This window comes from Zeus faber (genome assembly GCF_960531495.2).
Source record: "Zeus faber genome assembly, chromosome: 1".
NCBI lineage: Eukaryota > Metazoa > Chordata > Actinopteri > Zeiformes > Zeidae > Zeus > Zeus faber.
Window position 1 is genome coordinate 45,022,154 of NC_137193.1, and position 23,951 is coordinate 45,046,104.

The window sequence follows — 23,951 nt, forward strand, 5'->3', positions numbered from 1 at the left end:
ACAGGCACAAATGAAAGAGCGAGAGAGGAAAATAATAATAATAAGAAAAACAAGAAGAGGGAAAGGAGGACAAGCTAGCACATGCACACAAAAATATACTCTGCTGAGAAGAGGCAGAGCTACTCTTAATCTAATCACTGTTTCTACAATCAGCTGCATCTCAGACACAGCCTGCCTCCGTAAGCACTGTGTGCGCGCGTGTGTGTGTGTGTGTGTGTGTGTGTGTGTGTGTGTGTGTGTGTGTGTGTGTGTGTGTGTGTGTGTGTGCATGTGCGTGTGTGTGTGTGTGTGTGTGTTTGTGTGTGCTGTCTGCCTGGAAGCATGGAAGAGAGCTAAATCACACAGACACAACTTACTGTTGTACTAGAGAATTCATTCCAAAGCCCACGGTACTGTAAGTGTGTCTGTGTGTGTGTGTGTGTGTGTGTGTGTGTGTGTGTGTGTATGTGTGTGTGTGTGTGTGTGTGTGTGTGTGTGTGTATATACTGTACCTAGAAGCTAATCTGGTTATTGATTTGGCCCTGACCCGGGCTGATATAATCAAATAGCTGCGAGGGGAAACGACAGCTGTCTGTCATTCGTCTTAATGAATCCAAACAGTTTGAAGGAAATGATGAATAACCAGTAACCGCGGCTGCCAGGAACGGAGCTCAAATCACTAAATTACCAGCGAAGAGGGAAGCGCTTCAATTCTTAATCTGTCCTCAGACATCCTTTTGGCCCCATCGTTCCTGTGAGGGACGACACGCAATGAGAGGCATTTCATTTGGACTTTATTCCTTTGTCTTTTTTGTTGGGTTACACCTTGTTCAAAGCCTCAGTTACACTTCTCTACCCATTACATGTGCAAGTCACACAATTTGAAGCACACTGCCATGTTTACAGATATATTTCCTCTCGACCACCAGCTGAATAACTGGGCCTCAACCACACTTTAAACGCCATGAATTTTGAAACTAATTCTGAATGGTTGGAAGGGTCCACTTTCGACTGAAGAGTTTCTAGAAAGGAACCTCCCTGAGTCTCCAACGTAACTCCACGTCAGAGCGTTGCAGCCATCCCCGGTTTCTACTGCAGCAGGAAGAAAACAGAGGAAGACACAAAAGACCAAAAAATGTGTACCAGCACAGCTCACAGACAAGGCCTGCGGCATACCAACTAAACCATCAAGTGTGGTGTGCATTCAAACGAGCAGATTAATCCCCCCGCCGCCGTACAGTGCGCAGTAATTGAAAATGCCCACAGGAGACGATGCGCTCGTATGGAGCAGCTTGTGCCAGGACGGCAAACGTATACAGTAGGAGGTGTGGGGGAGGAGGCGGGGGCGGGGGTTCTGGGGTTGGCGTTTAAGTCCGATAGCACGCGCCAGGGAGCCGTGCATCTGCGAGATAGCGCACATCTATCTCACTATCATTCCCATTTTCTTTCCCTCTCTTTCAGTCTCTCTCTTTCCCCGCTACTTGACAGGCACTGTTCATCCCTGCTGCTGAGGCTTATCAGTCTTGATAAGTATCTGAACTCACATTTCCTCCATTTCCATCTAGTTACGCTGGAGGAAAGGGTTGAGTTAACAGTCGATCTGAGGGGAATACGCGTTAACCGCCAGAATCCATCCAACCCCAAAGAAAACAACCACCTTCGCCACACCGCTATTGCGATCCCGAACGGTGGTTCGATAATGGCCGCCGGGGGCTGCCAGCTTGCTGTCTTGCCTCGTTTGCGCATACTGCGTCATAATGACGCATCACGCCGTGCAGGAGAAAGGAGGGAAGAAGCAATGCAGGTATGTTGGAGCTTCTCTCCAGTGTGCCCGGTAATAATTCATGAGCAGAAAGCTCTGTCCTTTTAGACAAGATTGAGAGATCTCATGTCATTTCCAAAATGACACCCTCCATGTATCTCCAGGAATATATTTAATGCTATATTTACAAACCGCTGGTCAAAATTGACATCAACGTGGAACCCCCCCCCCCCCCCCCCCGGTATGCTCCACTCTGATGGTAGAGCCACACACACACACACACACACACACACACACACACACACACACACACACACACACACACACACACACATACACACACACACACACACACACACACACACACACACACAGTTGTAATGTTGTTATTGATGTGATGAGGCAGGCCACAGTGCGCCTTGTGGTACGCCACGTTTGTAGGCCTTAATGTGGCAATTATCCAACCACAGTGCCATTTTGTTGCATGTTAGGTTGCATGTTGGATCTATAATTCATTGGGCTACAGAAATACATAAATGTTTAATACAACGGAGGCGGCAAGGCAAGTCACTCCCTGTCGAAAGCGTGACCTTGAAACGTCCTTTAAACATCATACGGCAACAGCGTGGGGGCCAGTTAAGCTGCTGCTGCTGAAACTGAACAACAGGCAGCGCACACGCATGCACGCACGCACACACGCACGCACACACACACACACACACACACACACACACACACACGCTAGTGCTTTCTGCTGCTTTCTTTCTTCCTGGGATGCAAAATGCAGATGAGACTAGTCAGCCACTCGCACACAGTCTCAGGAGAAACTGCCACTCAAATCCAAACGTCTGTATAAATACCAAAACACAGGGTACAGTGGAGGATGAGAGATGAAGAAAGACAGAGAGACCAGGAGAGAGAGAGAGAGAGAGAGAGCAGGAGGGAGAGAGAGAGAGAGAGAGAGAGAGAGAGAGAGAGAGAGAGAGAGAGAGAGAGAGAGAGCAGGAGGGAGAGAGAGAGAGAGAGAGAGAGAGAGAGAGAGAGAGAGAGAGAGAGAGAGAGAGAGAGAGAGAGAGAGAGCAGGAGGGAGAGAGAGAGAGAGAGAGAGAGAGAGAGAGAGAGAGAGAGAGAGAGAGAGAGAGAGAGAGAGAGAGAGAGAGAGAGAGAGAGAGAGATAGAGAGATAGAGATTGGGTGGAAAATGGAAAGGAAAGAGTGCAATAAAGTCGCTGAGAGAGAGACAGCGAGAGAGAGAGAGAGAGTCCGTATCTGTGACTGAACAAAGGGCGATATACACATGAATACCGCTCCCACTGTATTTTCCGTCTGGATATTTATTCTGAAAAGCAGCGACGCACAACAAGGGCTCGGTCCTGTGTTTGCTCGTGGGCTGAGGCGCTGACGCTCCCCAGCTGATTATGTGTCTGTCTCTAGCAGTTTGAGTCGCTGCCAAAGGAATTAGGTCTAGTATTTGTGAATCTCGCTCCCCTCGCAGCAGAATGCCTCAACATGCCGCTCAGACTAGCTTTCAAAAAAGAGAAAAACATTTTAAATAAATGAAGGAAATCGCTGTGGAAGCCTATTAAATTTTCAATGTGACCGTTTTGTGAATCTTCATGTGTGTTTAGGCTCCGCACAAAAGGAATATTTAAAAACCAAAGCATACTAATTGGGACAGAGATTGTTACAGCAGGTTCTTATTCAAACAGGCTTTAGGCTCATTAACTGCTTCCATCCGGCCTTTGTTGAAAAGAAACTGGAAAACTGGAAAAGACATTTATAGACAATAAATTATTTTGCTAAATGTATATAATGTAGCACAGAAATTTTGATTTGAGGCATTTGCTGTTGTCTGTGATTAGTACCAGTATTAGTACTAGTATTAATACTAGAATTACAGTAATTCTAGTATTAGTAGTATTGAATCACACAGTCAGGTCACAGAGTACCTATATAATACAATATAATTACCTCTGACCTCTGGTACTAATAAAAATATTTAATAATCTGGAAATTATAAATATAATAAGCATATGACTGGTAGGTATTATATAATAGATTCATGTAATGTAATGTAATGTAATGTAATGTAATTCAATCATCATCAGCTATATACATGAACCAGTGTGCTTTCATTTCCTGCAGGCAAATCTATAAATGGGTTTTTGTTTCTTTAACTGCTTGACCTTTAACCCTTTACCTGTGGAATACCTAGATGATTTCCCGCCCATCCATACCATTTTTATTTTCTCCTTTTTTCTGGTCATGCACCAGAGTGAAATGAAAAGCACAGGTTTACATCTCACTGTCACGTGCGGTCTAAATGTCATGACAATTTGACGGCAGAAAATCAAAAATAAACATAATAGTAATTAGCTGACTGGCTGGTGTCTCTCTCACACACACACACACACACACACACACACACACACACACACACACACACACACACAATAATACACAAATACAGGTACAACACATCAGAAAAACTCCCGCTGACACACTAGGCTAGCCCTACTAACCGCAATAATTTGACCGTTTGAATTTCCGCGTGCCTCAGCTAATCACCGTCGATGTACTGGGACTGCAGTGAATCCAGCAGGGGCAGACGCCATCAACCAAGCAAACTCTGCTTATCTGCTGTTTACATCTGGCTCTTCCGCTATTCAACACACATTAATACACTACATGCTGGCGTTCTTAATGAGATACTCAGCCACGATCAACCATTAAAAGTAGGGCTGAACGATTTGGGAAAATAACTGCATCGCGATTTTTTTTTACCAGTATTGCGATTGCGATTTAGTATGCGTTTTTTTTAAGTTTCTTATTTTCTGTATTATCCACTAAACACAAGCAATAATTTATATAATATGAGCAACACAACATTGGATACGGTCAACATATAAACTCCTTTTTTACTGTAGGCCAAACCTACGTGTAATGATGAAATGAGATGAATTGATGCATGAAATGATATGAATAACATATCTTTATTTCACAATTGAATTGTAAAAAGAAAAACCTTCAATCACAGTAGAATATTCAAGATTCAAGATTCAAGAATATGAGTCATTGATTTCACTTCAAGCCTTGAAATTGTTAGAATCTGAAAATTAAAATTCAAAAAATATGCAGTGTTTCAGCAGAAATGAATTATTTTTCATAAAACTGTTGCGCACATACGTCCACATACATTGAGCGCTGCTCTGTGCACTCAGGGACATCTTTATGCTCATTAAAAAAAACAAAAAACAAAAACGATGCATTATTCTGGAAGAGGCTCCGTGCGGACTCCACAGGCGTTCTGAGCTCTGCCAGCACCACGTGCCCAGCACAGCACACTGTGGCCCGGGCGGGACCACCGGGTCTCAGCGGGGGGCAGCGCAGAGGGTTAAAACAATCCCTTTAGGCGGGGTGCATGGAGAAAGTGTCCCCATTACGCACGGTTTTGTTCCATACGCACTTGTTTCGTTCCATAAGGAAATGTAAAACAAAATAAAAACACACTGTTCTGCCGCACCGATCGCGGGCACCCCATTGCTGGCGCACGCACCGTCTGTACAGTCGGAGAGGGAGATAGGCGTGCAAAATGTGCCCCGATTGCTCTCTCTCCGCACCTCCCCTAGGGAGGCAGCCACCTATCTCGCTTATAGGAAGAGCCGGCCATGGACCGCCCTATTTGTTAGATTGTGTAACATAAACATTTAAAAAACACTCTTCACTTCGCAGGCTTTGCAATTAGAAAATTGCATTCTGTTAAGTTGCGATGTCGCTTTGAATTCGATTAATCGCTCAGCCCTAAATTAAAATTGAGGCCGCTACAGCAGGGACGAACCCAAACCCGGCTGTGTTTGCCCCCACATTAAAACTGTGAAATGAGCCTCAAACAATTTGATCATTCTGGTTACATGCGAGCAAGTGCACAAGGCTTGAGGGGGTAAAAAAGCTGCAGTAACGGGTCAAAATGGACTTTTTTCGAGATGGATATCATCGTCAGTCATGGTGTTACTTGACCCCTCCTCTCAAAATGACAAAACGTGTGCAAACAGGGAAGGTTGATTTTGTAGATTGAGCGGTTATTTCCACAGCAACAAGATACTTTTACAAGGGGTTGGGAATAATGTATAATGGCAGGAAAACAAATCACAGATCTGCTGATCAAGGTCGATTTTGGCACAATACAGTATATCCGTGCCGACATCCATTCCAACTCTGGCGTCAGCAAAGAACGGTGTATAAAAATAAAATTATTGTTTTTTTCACTCAGGATAAATATGATATGATAAAACGAAAAGCTACCTTTGAACCTTGTATGTAAATATGGAGAGAGGACAAAACAAAAGGAAAGTGTCTGGACCCAACTCTGTCCCTGTCTTCTCTCCTTCATTCCCTTCATTCGTCTGTGCTTTAATCAGGCTCTGGTTAGACATGTCACTTTGCATCTCAACGCATGTCAGTCCCACTGCCCAGTCTGATGCACTGACACCAGCCGCTGCCCAGACCCACACACACACACACACACACACACACACACACACACACACACACACACACACACACACACACACACACACACACACACACACACACACACACACACACACACACACACACACACACACACACACACACACTGCAGACTGACAAGATAATATAAGTGTTGTATTAATATTCCCCTTCGCCCCTATTTCTTTGTTACTGTAGCAGCTCTTGCTTAATGCCTGTGAGTCATTTCCATTGTCCTTGAGTGTCATAGTGACATTACCCTGAGTTAACTGTGGCTCCAAGCGACGGCCATGGACTTTATATCAACCCTTCCTTCCCTTCCCTTTTACCTCATTGACATGGTTGTCCTTACCTCTGTTACATTTAAATCATTTGAAAGCAAACATGCACTCAGTGAATTCTAGCTAATATATTCCACACACACACACACATACACACACACACACACACACACAGACACACACACACACACACACTCACACTCACAGACTCACACACTCTCACACTCACACTCACACACACACATACACACACCCTTCCTATTAGCATTGATGTGTATGTAACCTTGGAGCTTGGAGGCTGGACAGGGAGCACGGTGTTCTGCCTGAGGGTTACTGAGCCACTGCGTGCATGTGTGTGTACGTGTACGTGTGTGTGCATGTGTGTGTGTGTATGTGTGTGTGTGTGTGTGTGTGTGTGTGTGTGTGCACCTCAATGTGCATGTGTGTATGTGTGTGTGTGTATACGTATGTGTGTAATGATCTGATGGCTGGTCTCTAAGCACAGGACGGTCTCCCTGCAGGAGGCAGCGGAGGAGTACAGAGCACTCATGTTTATTATCTGTACTATTAATCCTGATATCTGCTCTTCTTCATCAGTCCCCGTTCGCCACCATACATTCATTTTCCTTTACATTTTGACTTCTACTTGTTTCATTTTTCTGCTCACCCGTTTCTGTATTCCTCCCCTCCTTGCCCCCTCCATCTACAGTATGTTGTGTCTCCTTGGGTTGTGTGTTCTTGCCAAGCCCCTGTGCCTGCGCTGCAGCAGGCTGCTAGCACCGACTGTCCAGGGAGACGGCTGCGAGCTTAGCGCCGCTAGCCTCAGCACCAGACCGGGGGAATTGCCTTTCGATTCAATTAGCATTTTGATTGCATGCGAGGGGAAAAGAAGCCAGTATGCAAACAATCAAACATTTACTCGTTGACAAACGAACCTCAATGCTCTTGATGGTAATGCGAAAGTGAGTCTTGAAATCGACTTGGTTAATAGCGAGGGCTCCATTTTGGAAGGAGGAAAGATGGATGACGGGTGGATGGATGGATGGATGGATGGATGCATGGATGGATGCTTCTGGAATCAAAAGCACAACGCTGGGGTTGGTTGTGTAGACATTGCGGGGTTGCAGGGATTAAAATAAAAAGCACATTTAAAGGATAAGGAAATCTATCGCTAATGTGAAAAGAACTGGTGTAAGAACATGTTAATGGAAATTTGTATTAGTTCCACCCATTCATTGACAACTTGACAGCTGTGGATGGATGGGTGGTGAGTTAATGGATGGATGGGTTTGCTGGTGGATGGATGGATGGATGGATGGTGGATGGAAGGATGGGTTGGTGGATGGAAGGATGGGTTGGTGGATGGACAGATAAATCAACAGCTGAATGGATGAATAGAAAGTTAAAGTAAGCAACTGGCAGAATATGAAATACCTCACAACAAAACAAAACAATGTCACCTGTAGAAGTACACACACACTTACAGTTACTTACACACATACACACTGCTACCTATAGGAAGCATGGAAAGGAAATTCAGACATGTGCGTTTCAGAAGATCTACTCCATCTCCCACAGTTTCCACAGCAGCAGCTTACCAAACAGCAAATCAACCACTACTACGTTACACATGCAGCGTTTTGCAGAAATCAACATCAAATCCAAGTAAATAAAGGTCTATCTCTCCACCCGTCTTTGTTGCATGCAGCATTATACCTAACCTCACTGCAGTACAGCGTGCAGGTAAATACAGTATTTCAGACTGGTGCAAAGAAAAGAAAAAGGAGATTACACCCCCATCCTCACCGTAAAAAAGGTGCTATTGCCTGATTTACCGCTACCTCCCCTCCATGCCGCTCTCTCCATCTCTCCTCCTCACCTCTCCACCCAGCTTGCATACTATACTAGTATCAGCATGGAAGCTTGCTCCATCCCTCCCTCCCTCCCTCTCTCTCTCTCTCTCTCTGTTTCCCCTCTCTCCCTCTCTCTCTCTGTTTACTCTCTCTCTCTCTCTTTCTCTCTCTCCCTCTCTCTCTCACTGTTTCCTCTCTCTTCCAGCAAATCCTGTCAAATACAAACACCTACTGTCTTGCCTGAACAACATTTCAACATATTTCCTGGACTGTTTTTACCTCTTAAAGTGCTTCGAAATAGACTATAAGATGGAAAAGAGCAGAGATGAACAGGATAGATAGATAGATAGATAGATAGATAGATAGATAGATAGATAGATAGATAGATAGATAGATAGATAGATAGATAGATAGTACAGAGTGGATGGTCAGTACATTACTAGTAGTAAAACTAATCTTTTGGACTGTCCAAATTAAAAGCATTAATCACAGAGCACAGCAGAGTGTGTGGCAGGATGCCTGCAGCCGTCTTCCTTACCATCTTAAACCCATTCCACTCCATTTGGGAGCCGCCGGCCGTGGTGTCTCTCGCTCTCTCTTTCCCCTCACACACTTACACACTCACACACTCACAGAGAAAACAGCAGCAACGCTTCTGACTCCCTCTCTCTGCCAGTCTCCTCGAGAGCTGTCTCCTAATCTCTCCCTCTCTCTCTCTCTCTCTCTCTCTCTCTCTCTCTCCCTCTCTCTCTCTCCCTCTCTCTCTCCCCCCTTGTGTCGGTGTCGGGTCTCAGCGGCGAGCGGGTGGGAGGGCGCTGGTGGCGTGGAGCGCAGGCATCGCCTTCTTCCACCGCGGCTGGATGCTGGGAGGAGAATGCTGAGCATGGAGTGGGAGAGTGCTGGGCTGCAGCATCCCTTCCTCCCTCTCTCTCTCCCTCCCTCCCACCTCCAGCCCTCCCTCCCTGCCTCCCTCGCTCCCTCCCTCCTCCAGACCTCCCTCCCTCCTCCAGCCCTCCCCTCTCCCCTCCCTCCCAGAGCCACCCGCCCAGTCGCCTGCTCAGCTGGAAGGTCAGAACCCGCCCACTTTCCCCTCCCCAACCCCGCCGCCACACCCTGTGATTGGCTCCTCGCCTTGCTCCTCTCTCTCCATCCGCCTCTCCTCCTCCTCCACCCTCCTCCTCCTCTTCCTCCACCCTCCTTGAGTGTTAACACCTTCGCTCTCCGGGTAGCTCCAAGCCCTCGTCGGCACACGCCAGCCTCAGCCCGGGCTTGGCAGAGAAAAGGCTTTTTGGATCCCAGCAAAGCAATCAATTGCTGCTGAGGTCTGTGCCTGAGTGCTCTGGGCAGAGCGGTGTGGAGCGGCTCTAGCAGAGTGATTGCAGCCTCCGGCGCTCTGTAATAGGATGCCTGTGCTGTGCTGTGCTGTGTATATAAATTAGCTATTACAGGCTGCATGTTAAAAACCCTGTAAAATGTACACCCACTGTGGATACACAGTCTCACATTCAGGCTGTGGGTCTCTGTGTCTCTCTCCCTGTCACACTCTGTCTCTTGCTCATTCTCTGTCAAACACACACACACACACACACACACACACAATGATGTACACACACATTATGCCATTACTAATGTACTTGCACACAGTACTTCCTATATGCATGCTTGCACATACACACACGCACGCATACATAATGCCACTACTAATTGTTCACTTTAGCCTTATAATAAGCCAAATACTCAGTAATCAATGAGCTCAATCAGCTGCATCTATCAGTGCAGGAAATAAACCATATGCTATAGAATCTGATTATAAAACAACATCTGAAACCCAAGTTATACAATTTAGTTGCCAGATAAATCATGATAGAAAATAAGTTTGAGTTACATGAGATAAGATAAGATAAGATAAGATAAACCTTTATTAGTCCCACCACGGGGAAATCTACATTACAAATTACATTTTAAGGTCCAGTAAATGCACCTGCACGCTTTGAGGCGTGCACCTGTCGAGGCAGGTGTGATTCACACACCTAAATTGCTGTGCTTCTTGTATTGGAACTGTTAGTGAAATATATATAAAACAGACCAACACGAACTTATTAGAGAAAGGCGATACGCGCTGCATGCGGAATTCTACAGTCAAGCAGTTTACTATTATGTGTATAATTAGGCTACAGGACTGCCTGTCTGCCTGCTGCAGTATGATGCATCTTTATACAAACGCATGGGAAATTACATGGAAGCCCTGCCCTGTGCTGTGAACTCACCATGACCATTATGGTTCCAAACCGGACTGAAGACGCCTGAAGTGGGGGAAAGAACGCTACGCCTCCAGGGTGAGAACCGAAAAAAAAGAAAAAATAAAAATCTTCGCGGCTTTATCCGTGGAAAAGGATGGATGAAGGAAAATAAATGTACAAATAAAAACCTACGTAACGGGAGTGAGCAATGCCCGCTGAACGGAGCGAGAGAGCAGAAGGCAGAAAGCAGCGCCTTTCCCTAACGAGCCCTTTATGGAGCTCCAGCCGCTCGGCGGAGCCTCCCATTGGCTGCGGAGCGGCGGCGGGGAGGCGCCCGGGAGGAGAGCGCTGCAGCCCGGCTGTGTGGTCCGCTGCGGCCCGTGGGGATGGAGGAGCACCGGGGGGATTTTCCCCGAACTTCGACCACAGAACCTTACTCTTAGATAATAAAAATAAAATCCACTTTGACACGTATTGACGCCTAATTAGAAACTGAGTGTTTTATAGTGCCTTAATGATCGCCACGAAGTCTATAAAGTTAAAGTGGTAATCCGTAAGATTATTTTGTTTAAAAAATCATGTATATGATTTTTTTTTATGCTGGTACTTTATAAGAAGCAGTGATTCAATGTATTTGCGTCATGTATATGCTCTCCATATATGCTGTTTCAATTATTGGTGGCTTTGTCCGCCTTTCCCGGCAAGAAGGGAAATTGGAAGCCACAGTGAATTTGATACACCAGCCTAGCTGGTTGTGTTCAGTAACGTTTCCATCTGGAATTAAAAAAAAAAAAATGGTGAGAAGACGGCATATCTTTTAGAAAATGATTTGACAAATAAAGTTGATAAAAGTTATAGTTTTGAATGGAATTTGTCCACCCAACATAGACGATTGTATTGATTTCCACTTTAAGTTGCTTGCTGGACATGAAATGTTGTTTGTTCTTGCAATTTTTACATTTCTATGGTTTTATAGGCCATTGATGAGGCTAAAAGCATGGGAATCCTCTTACAAAACACCACCAAAGCATTCACACCTTAAAAATGCTTATTTCAAAACAGTGTTGACTCCCAGCGCACACATCTTTTCTATACCCACTCTAATTATATTGCAAGGACCATTTACCATTAATCTCGCATTTGTAGCATCCAAAATGTTTGCTTCGGCAGAAAATTCAGTGTATTTAGAGTTTTCAGTTATTCGGGTTTTCACAAAAATCAAGGCGATAGCATCAAAGCTGTGGTCTTGGCGCCGAGCCCTTTTCTACTCTTGCTTCCTATCCCAGTCAGACAAGAAGAGGGAGCCCTTGCATCCTGAAACCCAGTTACCTGGCAGACGCAGGCACAACACAATGCACAAGCACACAATGCCTCATACAGGCATTCCTGCTACATGGTTCATAAGCCTAAGCGCCCTTTCTTTTTTACACATAAACCCATTATACTTGCATAACTGAGTAGACCATATAAGCCCATAGCCTCCACAGGCTGCATGGAAATCGCTCCTCCCTTAGTAACGTCTTCCTGTTGCCTGACAAGGGATCAAAACATCATCAGTTTCCCAACACATAATAGTACAATTTCCTTTGTGTTCACCACAGCAGAGACAGGCAGTCATTTACTCATCGCTCATTCTCATGCTGCTTTGATTCAATTAGTGCGAGGCTGTGTGAGGCTTGGCAATGCTAATGTAAGTGGGGGAAGTCCATTAACCCCAGTGGGATTTCTCTCCTTTCTTTTTTTTCTTGTTTTAGTAGGTTACACACAAGACATGCTTTGGCAATGAAGCTATACCTCTTATGGCTATTTATTCCTCTCTAAATGCTGTGCGTCCACATATCCTTGGAAATGTAATTCACAGATTGAATTATTGCAGATGATAATTGGTGTTGTAGCTCAGTGTAGACAATTGTGTCTAGATGTTGTTTGTCATAGGTTTACAGCTGGATATTTTCTTTTGTGCAGCATGCTTCCACTCTTTTACATCCCCACGCAGTATGAATACTGAAAAAGACGAGAAAAAAAAAAAAAAAAGGTATATATTTATATCTGGTAATATAAAAAGAGTGAGAGTGAAAGGGGTAGATCTTCAGGGAAGTAGAGAGCGCTGATCTGCAGCTCTCCGGTCTCCACTCCACCGCTGACCTCTCCACCTGCCTGGCTAGCTGGCGTAGCGCTCTGCCAGCGCCTGAACCTGCACCTCCCATACTAATGAGAATCCTCACTACACTCTCAATTAGGCCTGAGCACACACACACACACACACACACACACACACACACACACACACACACACACACACACACACACACACACACACACACACACACACACACACACACACACACACACAGACACACACACACACACACATGGTATGCTACACCAAGAAATGTTTGACAGAATACAAAATGTTGCACTTGCAGTCTGGGTATAACCCTGGATGTGAGATTTGTCCGGATCAGGCCGTAGTAATACACCAGAGTGAGAAGGAAAAGTAGAAGCAAACACAAAGAGACTGGATTAAAATAGAAGCCGATCCTCTTTCTTCTCCGTTCTCTCTGCTGCGGCCCCTTCAGATTTGTCCTGCCCCGACAGTAGAATTAATTGCTGGATACCCAACCGACGCCAAAAACTCCACTTTCTCATTTCTACCTCGTTCACCTGCTCTGACGGAGCTTCATAAAAGGTTCGGATTTGGCAAAACCATCCCTCACCCTCCCGCTAAGTGAGTGTTTTGTCGCCTGGCTTTTAATAACCCCCAGCCCGCCACCCCGCTGTAAATAATATGATATCATGCCTTTTTTTTTGACATTCTCTATGTATGTTCGGTGTGCTCTCTTCTGCCTTTTAAACTGTATATATCCGCTTGTTTGAGAGGCTGTCAAATAGCGGGGCGAGGACGCAGGGTTGTGATTTCCCTCCTCCTCTGCCTCCCTCATAAAAGACAGTGTCACGAGGAAATACACAAGGTCGTTGTTCTCACTCTGTATAAAACGATCTGAATAAGTGCCCCCTTCAAAGGGTAATATCACATGAAGAAAACACAGACTCAATCTGATTAAAAGTGTTCTCACCACGGACTGCGGTGGCGTAAAATAACAATAAAAGTGCAACTTTAGTAAATCATCCATCTACACAAGCTTTTTTTTTGTTGCATTGTAGTTGTGATGCGGAGGGTTGCTGTATATGTTCGGTGTGCTCTCTTCTGCGTGATATAAAATGAGGATGGAGCCATGTTGCCACCATGTCCTAGTTAATAGCACACACTGTGCTTTGCAATATTGTGCACCGGCAGATGGAGGGAGGGGTTTGAAATAACTCTAGCAAGGGCATCCATGCTGAGAGACTTTATAGCCTGGAAGACAGAGATACTGCCACCAAGCTTATTATCCTGTGGGTTTGGCCTTTCCACACACACACACACACACACGCACGCACGCACGCACGCACGCACGCACGCACGCACGCACGCACGCACACACACACACACACACACACACACACACACACACACACACACGCACACACCAACTATTTGTGGGTGAATTAATTATAAGGAAGAAATTATGAACGCATTATTATATGAAAGTATTATATAAGACAGTAATCAATTTTTTTTTTTTAAAGAAGCTTTCCTACCATAGCTTTTTTTTTATTGCGTTGCCATTTCCTTAACGTTTCACGAAACAAATGTGCTTAGCGACCAAATCTATTGCTGCTTTCCCGTTGATTACTGACGCTAAAACCTTTTTTTTATAAGAAGATAAACGATATTAATTTCCTCCTCGGCTACAGTTTTGAAAGTTAAAAAGCTTTTGTGGCTTTAACCCAGGACTGGCACCCACAGAGTCAGCAAGATGAAGGCCCACTTTATTGATTGGCCTTGGCGCTCTCTCTCTCTCTCTCTCTCTCTCTCTCTCTCTCTCTCTCTCTCTCTCTCTCTCTCTCTCTGTCTCAGCTCCTGCACAACATCATAATCTTACAGCGTTCCTTCCACAGAAGCGAAGCTTTACAGAGGGTCTTTTCGCTGGAGCTCGGCCTTGAAGAGCCTTGAAACCCGCTAATTCGTGGAGCAGAGATCTGGCTAATTGTCGTGAACTCCCCCTGCCCTCCATCTCCACCCTAAACCCCACCCACGCACAGACCCTCCTGGATTAACCGCACGCTGCGGGTGGAGAGCCTTTTTGAGGTTTTTTGTTTTTTTTTCTCGTCTTTTTTTTTCTTGCTGATGCAAATGACGACCAGTCCAGAAGGAGATTCACACTTCAAACTGACTCGACTTCCAACTCAAAGCTCCACAGCGTTTGTGACATTTACACATCGGTTTTCTCCAGTGGTGGAGAGCAAAGAAGTACAAGTACTTTCTTACAGTACTTTAGTATCACTCATAGGATTTAGATTTGAGTATATCATAATGACGGACTGGATCTATCAAACTGCTAATTAAAGATTGTTCATCAATGATCCATTCCATCAAAATACTTGTACACTACTATCACTCCACATCTGCTATTTTATTGAAAATTGTTTTTAGGATTTGCATGAGCACTCATCTGCAGAAAAAAAGGAACAGTAGTATTTTATGCCAAATTATAGGCTCTATTACATCAGGACACTGGATATGACAAGTACTTTTACTTTTCACCCACAGTATTACATACTTTAAATACATAGTTCTTAAGTACATTTAAGGGAAAGTACATGTAGGACTATATCTTTACTTGAGCAGAGCTTATTCCACCACTGCCTCCATACCCACGCAAATACATACAATACTCTGACACACACCCATACATCAACTTAAAGTACAGCCTACGGTATAGGAATGCAAAACCTTGTTTCTATGTTTGCTCTGAGGTTCGACGCGGCTCTGACCTGTCACCGTGTACATATAGAAATTGTACTGTAACAGTACAACAAGCCGCAGAGCGAAAGTAGAAGGTGACTAATCCACAATTCGCAGTATAACAGCGTGATGCAGGGTGCAGACAGCGATAATTGCGGGCGCTCTCGGTTCTGTCCCTAGTTATCTGTCAGACGCAGTCTCTCAACACCTGTCTTTGCCTCTGCATAATAAGACTATTCTATTTAAAGGGGGAAAAGTGAGGATGCCAGCAGACACCTTTAGGTGTGCCTAGAAAATACCTTCAGCACCCAAAGAAAAAGGGTTTGAAAAAATAAATGCTGTTTTCCCCAAACCCATTGTTCACTGTTTAATGGTACTATACAACAACCTGCTATGATTTCGGTGAACAATCCACAATGTTATTACATGGCTCTGTGGAATATTCGACTCTGATTGGCCAATAGCAGGAATCAGCCGTCAGTCATTTCTGAATAATGACTGCTGATCTGTTGACAATGACCGTCACTTCTCCGCCTGGATTCACGTCCCCTCGTTGCACGCAGTGTGAGCTACGTTATTGTGGAAGTATTTTTCTCAACAGAAGCAAAACTAGATACTAATATATCAAGTTATAATATTATTTCAAAAACAGTATTCTGCCTCACAAAGGGAAATAATTATAGAGCCAATTAGTCATTATGGCAAAATAACCCCCTTCAGTGATACAAGACCCCTTTGCGTTGGGGTCTTGTGGTTATTTTGCGATAATGACCGCCTGGCTGACTCTTATCCCTTACATATAACATAAAATTGAAATAGTAAGGGGGAAAAAGTGGAATACAACTGTGTCTGTTTAATCACGGAGCGGCTCTGCATGCCTTGGAACAGCTAAATACATTTAATGTGCTGAAGCGTCCTCTCCTCAGTATGCCCAGCCTTACCCACTCTTTTTCATTTGTCCTTGAAGGAGCCATTGAGTTGCTGTATCGAGGCTCTGCCAGCAGCAGCGTCTCGCTGCGCTACTCAGATTGATGATCACCTCTCCCCTGGCAGGTGTCCACCCTCCGACGGTAACAATCAACAAATGGGTGACACAGCCTCTGACTCCCCCGTTTCCTCCCCCAGCGACAAACCCCAGCGTCATCCCTCTCCTCCGGCTCCCAGACAGCAGACATCCATTAACACCTCAGCACTGTATCCAGGCAGGAAGGGCTGGGACTCAGGTGACATTTTGTGTTGTTTTATTTTCAACGTTAAGAGAACATTGAGATGACGAGTAAATACTCAATGTTATACCGTAGGTTAAAAAGCATTCATTGGAGCTCTGAGTAAATTATGAACAATGTTAAAATCTGGAGCAAAAGAGTGTACGTCATACTTTCTAAATCAACTTTTTAATCGGAATAAAAAGATAGAAAAAAATCTAATGATATATATATTTTTTAAGATTTCGCATCACAAACCCGAGAATTGCCCCATTGCGTGGGGTTTGGCTAAAGCTGTTCTGTCAATACTGGATCAATATTGACAATCACTCAGATTTCACTCCCAATGATCAAGAAATGTGTTTATACAGTATATGAGTATATATGAAATATGAGTTATTTAAATATTATTTTAATTCATGAAATAAAATACATGATTTTATAATGGCGCCGCGTAGCCTACGTTTCTCTACTTCCTCTTGTGCTCGTCTTTCGGTTTGAGCTCAAAGTGGTTTGATGTGGACGCAACAGGACCTTGCCTGGATCTGAAAGAATAAGGAGGGTAAAGCACTCCTCCCGATCAAAACTACTATGCAGAAAAAAAAATACGTTATGGTCGTTCCCTCTGTTTTTCAGAGCTTCAGCTCTAAAACCAAAGCAGAGTGGATTAGCCGTGCGGTGGCTGCGGGGCGTGGCGTGCGTCCTGGCACCGGGCTGTGTATTTCTCCATGGGACTGGTGGATTAGTGTCCATTTGGACGACAGAGTGGCCCGCAGCTTGGGGTGACATTCAACACCTCGGCCCGCATCCGCCTCAACCCGACCATCAGCAGGAAACGCAAAGAGTTGTACGAGTGAATGTACAGGGAATCAATATTATCACTGCTACAGGGATGAGAAATTATCTTGATATCGTAATATATAAGTGTATATATATATATATATATATACACAGACTATTCAGTATTTTGATTATTTTATTGTGATATATTATACAGTATATTGTACAGTGAAAAACTATCTTCATGGCTGAGGTATTCATAATTCCAAATCTACTGAATTTAGAATTAAGGGAATGCTTCATACAGTATTCTAATTCTACATACAGACAATCTTCTTCTTATTTTTTGGTATATTGACATTTTTATTTTCTATTCTTTTTTACTTTATATTGTTTTATTGGCTATTTGTTTTGATATAAGCTACTGTATTTCCCTGTAAAGATCTATCTATCTATCTATCTATCTATCTATCTATCTATCTATCTATCTATCTATCTATCTATCTATCTATCTATCTATCTATCTATCTATCTATCTATCTATCTATCTATCTATCTATCTATCTATCTATCTATCTATCTATCTATCTATCTATCTTCATAACACAATTGATCATACTTCTTTGTTTCAATTATTTGTGATCACTGGTAAATCCATCCTAAGAATAAATAAATTATATTCTGTTCTATTGTCTTTTTCTCTTGCGTGCCATCTTACTGTTTCATTGGTGGCCAGGCGGCAGTGTGGTAGGTCTGCCGGTCATTGGGTGGTGGTGATGGTGGTGGGTTTCGGGGCCGGGTGGTGGGTGTGCGCCGTGGGGGGGGTAGCCCAGTCTGCGTTTGATCCTGGTCGGGGTACATCCATTCTAACGGGGTGACCGCTGCGGTCCATCTGGTCTGGACTTTAATCACACCACCCTCTCCACCCACCCGGATGCACAAATATACTGTACATGCACACATGGACACACACACACACACACACACACACACACACACACACACACACACACACACACACACACGCACACACACACACGGACACACATACAGGATAATGATTGCATTGACCACTGCTTACTGCTTTGTACGTTTGACTCTTTGTACTCTTTTTCCGTGACAAAAATAACCATAACCATTGTAAAATATTTTTGAAACGGCTACATTTGGGCTTTTATTTATTATTATTTTGGATAGAGAAAAACTTCAAGCGGGAGCCAGAGTCCTTTACGGCGCTGCCCTACGGCGCCGGGCACAGAGACATGCCCGAGCTGCAGAAGCCCCGCTCTCCAAATGTCACTTCATGCTTAACTGCTCTTTCTCATGCTTGAAGAAAAGCAAGCAGGCAGCGCAGCACACGTGAATAACTCCACCGGGGTGCGGTTGAAATGCCTACACGCTCTGAGACTTGTTTCAATTAATTTGGGTTGTCAAATCATTTAGCCGTTTGAGGAAAGAGAGTGAAAAAAAGTTATCCTTCTCCTCCGCGGAGAACAGATACTTTACAGCGCTCATGTACTAATAAGAATAAGTGTGTGTGCACGGCAGTCGTTTTTAATCATTATGTTTGAGTTCTCTTGCAATGTTTATATAGAGGAAGGGTGGTCCATATGGTTCCACTGCTCTTTGTCTCTCCTTCACACACACACACACACACACACACGCACGCACGCACGCACGCACACACACACACACACACACACACACACACACACATACACACACACACACACACACACACACACACACACACACACACACACACACACACACACACACACACACACACACACACACACACACACACACACACAAAGCCAAGGTAGGTAAACTTAATACTCCAGACATGGAATGAGAGGAGGGCGATAGGAAGAATATGCCTGACAAATAATTACCACCTAAATATATTTCTTCTGCTGCTATAAATTAAATTATTTTATACCCTTGCCAGTGAATGCTCCGGCTCAGGGCAGATTTGGTATTAAAGCGTTTTAAGGCTGAATGCTGCCGTAGAATACATTACGTGTAGTGTGAATGGTAGCGGAGAGGTGGAGTTAGACTATTGATGATGATGCTGTTGCTTTGTCATATGGAACATTTAAAACCACAATAAACCTGCAGTATTTTAATTTGCTTTCGATAACTTAGCTTGCTTTGGGGAGACTTGCAAGAATAGCGTCTTGTTTGAGACCAATCAATTGCTTGAAAAAAAATCACAGCTCAAGCACACATTTAAGACCACTTAAGCTCCATATTTTGCCCAAGGCCTGCCCACCAATTATATCATGGTGCGGCTAATGGCGAGACACTGCAACTTTGCCAGTCACTTCCCGGCGCTAAGACACACGTCAGCGAAGCATCATTTATTCATGGCGAAGGGCAGACACTTTGCCTCCGCAGCAATTAGCAAATCAATAAAAAGGCATCGGCTTTGAGAACTATCAATTTTGAGAGAGTGGGGAAAAAGATTGTGCTGTTGGTCAACACGTCGGGAGGCCAGCCGGACACTCACTCAAGCATCATAGAACACGGGGCGGACAGAGCTGAGCGTGATAAGCTGTCGCTCCTCACTCCCCTACTCTCAAAATGGCTGCCAGACCCTGCCTGGTCAGGAGGCTTCTCCTGGAAGAAAGTGTGTCCGTTCCAATTAAGATCGCGATTCACTCTGGATATAATCTAAAATGAGCCGTATATGTACGAGAACCTTTTGAATGTTTTTTCTGTTACATGCTTTTTTACCTGGTATAAAAAATTCATTTGTCTTGCTCATGAAAGGGATGGTGAGCGGAGCCACGCCAAGCAGATTATGACAGTCACAATAATGCAGGTCAGTGAAGGACTAATACCCCTTTTGTCAAGGTTTTAGGGGCCAATGCATTTACATATTGTATTTGTATTATAATTTTTTATACCAATACAATAAAACCTTTCGGCATTTCAAAATTTCAAATTCAATAGAGAAATCTCAATAGTGATTAAATAGAGAAACAACCAAAAATATAATTGAATACATGCCCAGTTTCAATTCAACAAAACCTGTTGACACTGGTTCCTGTAATATAAAGAAACTATTTGAGAATGATAACTAAGAGGGAACCACAGGCAGTTGCTTTGGTTATTTATCCCATCCAATTATGTAATGTATACCAACTGATACTGCAGCTGCATTCCTATTGTAGGCCTATCACAGATATATTTATGATGATTATTATTTTTTTTTTTCTCTATGCTGCTATTATGAAGCACTTATTCCCACAGAAAGTGAATGTTCATCATTTTAATATGACTGACACTGACTTGTGTGTTTTCCAAAGCAACACGGTCAGGGCACGGTGCATGCAGTAAGCAGTAAATGGACGATGTTCAGCGTGCACACTACTCTCAAAGCCCGCAAAATCAAAACGCAGGTAAAATGTACCGCTGGTTATATCCAGGTCAAAGTGCCTGAATACGAGGAGCCGACCTTTGGTTTTGGGCGTGGGCGTTTGTGTTGGTCTGCAGCTGAATCTCCCGGGGGGGAAACAGAGCGATGTTTATAGATCACATCCACATCCTGCCGTCTGTGTGTGTGTGTGTTTCTTTTGTCTAGGGCCAATGGTTGTGTATATTTTAAATCAAAAGAACGACAACTAATGATGGAAAACATATGGTTATGAGTTATGAAATGCACCCTGCAGGAAGATCAAAATTAGAGGCTTGTGTTTGGAAAAAAAAGGACAAAAGAGTTCGAGTTCACTTCCTTCGACTTTTGTGTGTGTGTGTGTGTGTGTGTGTGTGTGTGTGTGTGTCTGTGTATGTGTGTGTGTGTGTGTGTGTGTTCCCCTGCAGACACCTGCTCCACTCTGCAGTGACGGCTCCCAGCGGGACGCAGGCTCAGGCTCAGCTGCTGATCACCAGGCCCCCCCCGCAGCACTGGTGGCCAGCACATACACACAGATGCGCAGTCACACACACACAAACACACACACACACACACACACACACACACACACACACACACACACACACACACACACACACACACACACACACACACACACACACACACCCCTCTACCCCCCGCTCAGTGTCTATCAGCCTCTGTGTCCCCCAAGTAACTGACACACCACATGTGTTCATATCAAGCACAAAAACCAGACATGGTACACACACACACACACACACACACACACACACACACACACACGCACACACACACACACACACATACATTCTGATAAGCAAACACGCCTATAGAGACATGCAGCATACACATACACACACACACCTCACCACAGACAGTGATTAAATTCCAAGAACTGTTGTGAATTTTAATTGTCGTCATAGTGATCATTTATGATTTGCAGTATGTGTCATGATTCGGTCCTTTAATTGATTTCCTTTTCTCTTCGTCAAGTGTCATGATGTTTCTGATGTCTAATAAAATCTGTGTTCTACACTTCATCGCCACCGTTCTTCAGTGATGCACTTTGTAAATAAGGAAGTCACTGGAAAATGTATATGTAAAAAAATTACATAAACTAAAATTTCAGAACGTACAAGAAAAACATAAATTATAATCAGTGTGTGCCTTTGATAATTTCTTAAAGAACTTCTTTATTCCAGATTTCTACACGAGTAACTGTCGTGTTTCTTTGCATCTATTGGCCCCGTGTTAATCAGCCATCATTGTGTTTTAACAGCTTTTCTCTGAAAATATCTCTCAGTTTTGCACATCCATCTCTATCTCTCTCTCTCTCTTCCTCTCTCTTTGAGTCCCTTCTTCCCTCGGCACGAGCAGGTGCAGCACACTCGACGCCGCCACTGCCGAGGGAAGAAGGGATGCGAGGCATAAATGAACTAATTTCCTGTTTTATAGAGAACGCCGCAATCAAGGAAGAGGGGGAGATGCAGTGCGTGGCAGATGGAAGGAGCTTAATGGTTGTTGTGCAAGAGAGATGACCCCAAAATCTCTGCTCTCCGCCAGTCAGGCTCCACGGTCCCAACCCCTCTGAGTTGTTGTGACGACGATGATGATGATGGCGATGATGATGATGATGATGATGATGATGATGATGATGATGATAATGATGATGATGATGATGATGATGATATTGATGATGGTGATGGACCTCCTCCTCCTCCTCCTATGGTGGATCCGAAGGCAAATGCAGCTCTATTTATTTATTTTGTTGATGTTAAATGGGAAAAAAAGTGAGTTTCCAAACAAAGCGTAGAGTCACATAGCGATCGGTGGCTGCCTGCGGCGGGTAATCAGCCAAGCTTTTTACAAATTAGCAACATTCAGCGGTGGAGCACGGAGTGCTGCAGGTTCGGAGATATAAGCTTTGGAGGAAAAAAATAAAAAAGATATCTCGGCTCCGGAATAAATAGCTGTTTCTGCAGATCAGGCCAGTGTGCGTGCCCTTTTAATTACACCTTTTTGTACTCCAGGATGGAATCTCCTGCTCCTCCTTTTCGCTGCCCCGATGCTGCAGATGCTCATTTATGAACCGAGGAATATCAGCAATCAGAAGTAAGAAATATTTAAATCTCTGAGCTCTCAGGCTCTTTGTTTACTACCATACTGTAGATAGAAAAAAACATATATGGACCATGCATTTCAACAGAAAAACAAACAAATAAAACACACAGACATTTGCAATGAACACATTTCCCACAAAACCAAACACACACACACACACACACACACACACACACACACAACACACACACACACACACACACACACACACACACACACACACACACACACACACACACACACACACACACACACACACACACACACACACACACACACACACAGGGAGGAGGTAATAGTAAACTTTGCTGCAGGCGTACTGTTGGAGGATGAAACCATTTAGCTATTTATTCATTTATTCATGCATTCCATCATTCAGCAAAGCCTTCAATTAACTTTTGTCTGCTCAAGGAGCTGATTTATTTCGGCTGTATATTTTAAGTAAATGCATTGACAGCAAACGCTCGACGTGAGCGAGAGCTACAACACCCGCATTTTAAGCAAACATGTATTGTAAAGGCAGTTTACAATGTTTTTTTGACACTGACAACCTTCAAAGAATTAGGAAATGGCTAATGGTGCTGTGCAGCATTAAAATCAAATTCCTTTTTTGCAAACACAAAGGTAAGATAACGCTACGGCACTTTGAATGCTCCACAACACCAAAGCCATTAGAATCTTCCAGCACATTTATCTAATGTATGCAAATGATCTGGCTGTGCTTAATGAAGGCACCATTAATCACCATAACGATGGTCTGTTTTAACCAGGGTAATCACACGTGTACGCACGCACGCGCCCACACGCACACACATGCACACACACACACACACACACACACACACACACACACGCACACACACACACACACGCACACACACTCATACAGATACGCCTCATTGCCAACAACAAAAATGTGCTACAAATGTGAGCGGCAACAAAAGACAGAATGCGTCACTAAAACACTGCT

At 44.0% G+C, this 23,951-nt stretch overlaps 1 protein-coding gene across 8 annotated transcripts in view; it reads right to left on the reverse strand.

Moving 5' to 3' along the window:
* Positions 1–23,951, reverse strand: part of elavl4 (ELAV like neuron-specific RNA binding protein 4) — a gene marked incomplete at both ends in the record, with an annotated part of 86,202 nt that overhangs the window by 59,301 nt on the left and 2,950 nt on the right. For 2 of the 8 annotated variants that reach the window (XM_080000244.1, XM_080000243.1), the window contains one exon: positions 8,922–8,945. The exons of 5 other annotated variants lie outside the window; for them this stretch is intronic. In XM_080000244.1, the coding sequence (XP_079856370.1) occupies positions 8,922–8,945 (24 nt within the window). Of the gene's footprint in view, positions 1–8,921; positions 8,961–23,951 lie in introns of those variants that run through there. One more of the 8 variants, XM_080000245.1, reaches the window with a different exon arrangement.